At 36.7% G+C, this 7,461-nt stretch overlaps 1 protein-coding gene across 1 annotated transcript; it reads left to right on the forward strand.

The window, feature by feature from the left end:
* The first annotated feature begins 1,380 nt into the window (after nt 1–1,380).
* LOC135937661 (aminopeptidase Ey-like) lies at nt 1,381–5,122 on the forward strand. The gene is made up of 14 exons (XM_065480844.1): nt 1,381–1,949; nt 2,001–2,162; nt 2,215–2,526; nt 2,582–2,765; nt 2,827–2,983; nt 3,041–3,122; nt 3,185–3,368; nt 3,432–3,621; nt 3,688–3,968; nt 4,027–4,232; nt 4,291–4,461; nt 4,517–4,666; nt 4,721–4,799; nt 4,852–5,122. Exons 1-14 carry the CDS (start codon nt 1,423–1,425, stop codon nt 5,062–5,064), a joined length of 2,898 nt encoding a protein of 965 aa, XP_065336916.1. The 5' UTR covers nt 1,381–1,422; the 3' UTR covers nt 5,065–5,122.
* Nucleotides 5,123–7,461: the final 2,339 nt, after the last annotated feature.

The following is a 7,461-nucleotide window of genomic DNA, read 5'->3' on the forward strand; positions in this document are numbered from 1 at the left end:
TTTTTTTAAACAACTTGGATATTATGCATTCATTAATTAAATTTCTTAGATAATATGTTCGTAATCAAACTAGAGCTCAAGGACAGTTTAAAAAAAATCATAGTGCCAAAGGGACAATAATAAAATTTGAAGTACGAGTAGCAGTCAGCCGATTGACAGAGTCAACAAACGCAAGATTAATCACATGCAGAGATAAATAGAAGAGCCGATAAGTGCTACCGGTATAAAACCACAAACTGCACAATCACACACTCGATTCTGTACCTAGCCACTAAAAAGGGTAAGTGAAAAAAGTATAATTTTGCCGCTTGAGATGTCTTTACTTAACAAATAATTGATTTGTTGCGTTGCTTAAGTTTTAGAATCATTATTTAATTTAGTCCACGCTTGAACTGTGAATGGTTACCTCGTATTAATATTGTAACAATGTATTGTAGATTGTGCAATGTAGAATTAGCATAGAAATGTAAATTATGAAAATGATTGATTTATTCTTTATTTTTTTAACACTCTTTTCTATTGTCCCCCTCTTAGTGGAAGATCATTTTTTTTAATTCCAACGTTAGTAGTACCGAAAATTGAGCAGCAGAATTGTTTTTTTACTGTCGGAATGAAATCAAAATGAAATACGAGATTGATCACCAAACTAAGAGGGGGACAATAAGAAAGAGTGTTAAAAAATAATGGATAAATCAATCATTTTCATAATTTACATTTCTATGATAATTCTACATTGCAAAATCTACAATAAATTGTTACAATAGGATATTTTCTTACTGAAATGCAACTGTTTGTCTGTCACTTAGCAGAAAAAGTTCCGACACAAAATTTTAGCTCTGCTTATTTTGCAAACCTCATTTGCGTGAACAAAGGAATCTGTGGAAATTTTCGATTGCAATTTGCATAATAACTTACGTATTTGAACATGAAAAACGAATTAAATATTTTGTATGCTTTAAATCATATGCACAATCAGGAGCAAGGAAAATTGATCAAATAGCCTGCAAAATATTTTTCCTTGATTATCAGAAATTTAATTGAACTCGCTCCCTAATGGAAATGTCAATTATTTTTTTTTACCAAAATATATATATATGCAGTTTGAACCGGTTTTCCCCTAAAGCTCTCAATCATTTACATATCGCGTACCCAGCACACACTTTTTTATCATAACATCAGTCTGTAGTTATCTATTACTCTTTATTTGGTTACGAAATCGATTTTTTTCTGATTTTACTGTTATGAGTGGCCATGTATTGCAAACTGCGATCTTAATCTACCATTCTGATCTCTCTAGCAACAAGGCTAATAATCAATTCATATCGTGATAGAATCGTACCAAAAACATGTTAAATAATTATTTTACATGTTGTTAAATGGAAGAAATAGGATAATTGGTATTTAATTTTTGCAGGGTACAAAATGTGGCTGACCCGAATTTTCGCGGTGGCAGTCTTAGCCTTTGCACTGGCAAATGGAACTCCTCTGTGGCTGCGTCCTGAGCTGCCACTGGATGCAAAGCTCAGCTCGAACCCTCGAGCTTTGGCAGACTACCAGCTGCCTACATCAATTATTCCTTCTCATTATGAAATTGAACTCATTCCATTTTTGAATGACAATGTCCCCGAAGGACAGACAGAATTTACTTTCATTGGAAAAGTCATAATTACAGTCACCTGTAACGAAGATGACATCAGTTCTATTAAAATGCACGCAAAAGACATGACAATATCTGGCGACGTAACAGTTGAAGCAGATGATGGAACTGGCGAGGTCACAGTATTAGGCTACGTAGAGGAACCGACCGACGACAAAGACTTCTTAATAATTAACCTTGCTGCTCCTCTGGAGCAAAAAGATTACAAAATCACCATAAATTACCTCGGAAATTTGAATGGAGATTTAGATGGTTTCTACAGAAGTTCTTACGTAGAAGACGGAGTTACAAAGTAATTTTTGAAGAGAAAATTCCTCTGGTTTCTTTAATATAGTTATTTTAGGTGGATGGCTGTCACTCAGTTTGAATCAACCGGTGCTCGGAGAGCATTTCCTTCCTTCGACGAACCAGGAATGAAGGCGACATTTAAGTTGAAAATTGCCAAGTCCGCTGATTACAAAGTTCTTGCAAACATGCCATTGGACACCGATGATGAACCTGTCAGGTTGCCTAACAACAAAATACGAAAATAACTGTTTTAAAAATATATTTTTCAGTGGATTTGATGGCATGACTTGGGCTGATTTTGCCAATACAGAACAAAGAATGTCAACCTACTTAGTAGCTTTCTCAGTCAACAAATTCAGCAATATTGGCAAACAAACTTTCGATGCAATTGACTACGATTTGTGGGCCCGACCCAACGCTGTTCAATTTGGAGATTATGCAAATCAGCATGCCCCTAAAGTCGTCGCAGAGATGACAAGCTTCACTAACAACATCCGATATGCAATGCCGAAAATCGACCAAATTGCCGTGCCTGATTTCTCAGCAGGAGCTATGGAAAACTGGGGTCTCATAACATACAGGTACTTTTAAATTTCATTTTGATCTCCATGTTTGGACATTAATATTCGCTTCTAGGGAAACGGCTCTTTTGTATGACGAAGCTACGGCCAGCACCTCTAACAAGCAGAGGGTTGGAGCTGTCGTTACGCACGAACTCGCTCATCAATGGTTTGGAAACTACGTTTCTCCTAAATGGTGGAGCAACCTTTGGCTTAATGAAGGTTTCGCCACTTACTTTGAATATTTCGCCACCAATAAGGTGTGATATTCTTCACAAGAAAAATAAAACAGTTCTGATAGCAATCATTTATATTTGACAGATTGAAACTGATTGGAAAATGGATGAACAGTTCATTTACGAGCAACTGCAGTCGGCTTTGATTTTTGATGCTCAAGAATCTACACATCCAATCGTTGCAGACGTTGATGAGCCATCAACAATCGATTCAATATTTGACGACATTTCTTACAACAAGGGTGTGTTTTAATTTGAAAGTTAAATTAAATTATTACAAAACTACTCTGTCACAACAGGTGGCTGCATTGTGCGTTTATTAGTTAATCTTCTTGGCGAGAGTGCGTTCAAAACAGGAATTAACACCTACCTCACTAACAAGTAATTATTTCTTTTAAATATCATATTCCAATGCCTTTTAACATAATGTTATTTGCTTACAGCCAATTCAATAACGCAGACGCAGACGACTTGTGGACAGCTCTCCAAACTGTCGTTCCTGATGGGTTTCTGCCTGACCAAATGACACTTAAAAACGTAATGGACACGTGGACTCTGCAAGGCGGATTCCCCGTCATCACATTTACCAGGCTGTATGATGAAAACCAGAGAGCCACCATTGAGCAAGTAAGCAAGCAAGTAAAATTTATTGAGGATTTATTTATTATTAACAATAAATCCTGTTAACAGGAAAGATTCCTAGCCCTGCCAAGTGAAACTGCTCAGCCAGGAGAATGGGTTGTGCCCATTTCATGGACAAATGCAGCGGAAAATAATTTCGACGATGTTAGCGCAGACGATTGGCTGACTGCTCCAAACAAGGTTGTTTATAACGTTGGAAAAGATGAAGATTGGGTTATCCTTAATTTGCAGTTAATTGGTAACACATCGCAAACAATTTAGTGACATTAAATATTTTTGTCAATCCCTCTTATCTTTTTATTAGGATTCTACCGAGTTAACTATGACGTCAGAAATTGGGAAATGTTGACGCAAGCACTCTCGGCTGACGGATTCTCGCAGATCCATGTAATTAACCGCGCCCAAATAATTGACGACTCTTTGGCACTTGCTCGCGCTAATCATCTTGCGTACTCAACGGCGCTAGACACAACTAACTACCTGGATTCTGAAACTGAATATCTCCCGTGGGCTTCTGCGTTTGATGCTCTGGCTTATATCAATGATCGCCTTAATTCAGAGGCAGAACCTAAAAATCAGTTTGAGGTAAAAATGTGTGCAATTCAAAGGAAATACCATGTACTAATCATTATTTTTTCAACAGACATATCTGAAGAATAGGCTAAAGAACACCTACAACAGCCTGGGAGGTTTCAATATCCCAGAAGCAGGTGACGCGCACGTGACAAGTCTTACCAGGGCGATGGTGCTTAACTGGGCCTGCAAGCTCAGTCAAACGGAGTGCAACAATGAGGCGTCAAATCTGTTCAAACAGTGGCAAACAACCGAAGACCCAGATCTTAACAATCCGTGAGAGAAAGTTCTCTGACAGTCTAAATATTTAATAAATAAAAATATCCGTTTGCAGGATTAATCCAAACTTGAAAAGTGTAGTCTACTGCTCTGGAGTGAGGAACGGCGATCGAACGAGTGCTGATTTCTTATTTGATCGCTACAAAGCAGCATCTCAGGATGCAACTGAGCAATCAAGAATTCTTTCTGCTCTCGGGTGCTCATCCGACACAGGGTTCCTTGAAGAGTGAGCATTTTTAAGTTATCGATTAACAGTTAGCTTTTAACCTTTTTAATTCTAGATACTTATTGATGACCATTACTTCTGGATCCGATATCCGAACTCAGGACACAAGAACTGTCATAACTGCTGTTTACAGCAACCCTATTGGAGTTGACTTGGCCCTTGAATTCGTAACCAATCCTGATAATTACCAAATTATAAGTACCAAGTAATTCAAAGAGTTGTGCCTCTCGAATTGCGACTCTATTGATTTTTTTTCTAGCTTGGGAGGCTTCAGCTCAGTTGGAAGAATTTACTCGGGTTTGGCTACCAAGCTGAACACAGTAGAACAGAGAGACAAAGTATGGTGACAAAAATATATTTTATATTTGTTGCTAATTTTCTTTTTCTCAGTTGCAAAATTTCGTAGACACCAATGGTGCTGTTATCAGCGAGGGTGTAAAAAATGCGATTGCAGGTGCAATCGAAACGGTAGAGCAAAATATCAAATGGCGCGATGAGCACAAGGACGGCGTTGTAAATTATCTCAAGTCAAAGAATTCTGCAGCTGCAATGATTATTTCGCCAATTCTTCTAGCATGTGCAATTTTGACCAGATTTTTGTAAAATTTGGCCGATGCATGTCATGTAAATAAATCCCTACAGATTTAAAAAAATGCAAAAACTTATCATTGAAAACACAACATAACATAATTTTGAAAGCATGATTGTTGCACTCGGTGTGTCTGTGAAAATAACAACTTGAGTAAAATGTTTTCGTTGGCTACAAAAATTACTGGTTGGATTTTTAGACAGATTACAATCGCCAAATTTTGTGGTCATGGAACTTAAAATTACAAAGTCGCGATTTAAATTTACGCCAACAATCAGTTTATTACCAACTCGGCTGCTCATAGGCAATTAAGTTACTTGTCGGCCCGGGCGCCTCGTCATGGCGCCTCGCCGGTCAGTGGCAGGTCAAAGAGTGTCACGACAATGATACTGTAATATACTTTTGCAGCAATTCATTAGAGGAAGAAAAAATTAAGAAGCTGCCTGCGGGCAAGGTAATATAGTAATTTTCTCGTCTCACAAATCACATGCGCCTTGCAGTGGGAAGAAAGCTGCGCCACATAGCAGTCATTCTGAGCGGGTTGCATATCATCACCTCATTTTCATAACACAATTATTAACAAGAAATGAATATTTGTGCCAGTTTACTTTAAGGTGGTTGTATAGTTCGGGTTTAAATCAATCTAATAGGAGGGGAAAATTTTAAAAAATGGACTGGCAACATATTTTTCATTGCATGCTCAACCTGTAATAATACGTATTTTAATAAAAATAATTATTACATCCCGTATTAAAGTGACGACGAGGGCAACGCAAAACCAGCGTTTTATGGGGAGCAATTGAACCTGAAATTGCAGCTGGGATTTTGCAATGGTTACGTCTAGATGTTCACTTCCATTAGTATCGTTGTAACAAGTTATTGTTCATTGGAGTAATTGATATTGGCATACACGTAAAATGAGGAAATAATACGAAGCCTGGGCAGGGGGAGTGCCCTATATGTGAGAAATAATGAAAAAATCCGTATTATTTCCTCATTTTACGTGTATGCCAATATCAATTACTCCAATTAACAATAACTTGTTACATCGTTAAGTAAAACAACCCGCGTGTCACAGGTTGAAAAGGATTTCAGGCACTAAAAATAATACGAAAATTTATAAGCAGACACGAGTTTCATTAACTTACAAGGTGAAACGTCCCCTGATGAGGTTTGGAACGTACAATTACCTTGGACCACACCTGAACAACTGGCAGAGAGCTAAATATTAATAGTTTTGCCGACAGTTAAATTTTGGTAAGAAAGCATAAACAGCGAAGGTGGTTATAATAATGATGATTAGAATCTAATTAACGTTCAACGTAAAGTGACATTATGTTTCTAATGTTACCTAATGATGCTTTAGAGGTAGTTTTTAAGTTTTATATTGAGTTACTTGCAGCTAGCTGCTCGCTAGGTCGCATCCAAAACATTTAGCATATTTCACGTCATTTTTGTAAATTCGCGGATAGAAATGGAAGAGCTTCGATTTCTGTAACGCTGTGTAATACAAATAAAGAAATTAAATTAATCCGTACCCAAATAGAGGAAGATTCCTTGGCATTGACACGAGCAAAAAACATTTTGATTATCCCACAGCGTTGGATACGACCAATTATTTTAATTTTGAAATGGAATATCTCAAATAAACAAACATACTGAACTCGGAACAAGGATCTAGATATCAAATTGAAATTGCATAAGAGATTTTGCACACCAGGAGCCAGACAAGAACAGCGATTTTCAAGTTTTGGTTTGTTCAACGCTTCATATCGCATGAATCGGTGAAATAAAATTTCAATGTGATATGAATTTTTGAAAAATTTGATCATTTCTTCAACAGTTTGAAATATTATTGCTAATTTTTCCATAAATTTAGGCTCTTATGTGATTGATGAAATTGAAAATGAAGAGCAAAACTCAATACTGACGGTCATTCACAAAACTAAATTTGTTTAAAAATGAAGTAATGTGCCTTGGACGTCAGTTAACTACAAGGAAATTACCACACTAAAAGGCATTAAGAAGTATTTTTGGGAAAATAAGTATACATAAAGCAATTTTGTTACGGAAAATTCATTGCTAGTAGAGCAGTGGAAAGAGTATAGTCGCTGTTCTCTTCTGCTGGATTCTTAAAATTAGGAGCAAGAAAATCGCACCAAAATGGTAAGATTCAACTAATTCAACAATCACGGCTTTGGTCAAAACAGGATTGATAAAAATTACACTCATTTTGTTACTAGAATTTTCGAAAGTTATTGCTGTTCAATAAAAGTATAACATCACTTAAACTTGCACATTAAACTGTAAAATATTGTCCAAAGTGAATTTCGAACTAAAATCTATATATATGCATCAAGTCGCCAAAATTATATGTGAGACAATTTTCTCCGGAGAGGACATTGCTATGC

Source organism: Cloeon dipterum, chromosome 2 (assembly GCF_949628265.1).
Source record: "Cloeon dipterum chromosome 2, ieCloDipt1.1, whole genome shotgun sequence".
Classification (NCBI taxonomy): Eukaryota; Metazoa; Arthropoda; class Insecta; order Ephemeroptera; family Baetidae; genus Cloeon; species Cloeon dipterum.

Coding starts and splice junctions, on each gene's coding strand:
- LOC135937661 (XM_065480844.1), top strand. CDS start 1,423: ATGTGGCTGACCCGAATTTTCGCGGTGGCAGTCTTAGCCTTTGCACTG. Junction 1,950..2,000: donor GTAGAAGACGGAGTTACAAA/GTAATTTTTGAA, acceptor TAGTTATTTTAG/GTGGATGGCTGTCACTCAGT. Junction 4,800..4,851: donor CAGTAGAACAGAGAGACAAA/GTATGGTGACAA, acceptor TCTTTTTCTCAG/TTGCAAAATTTCGTAGACAC.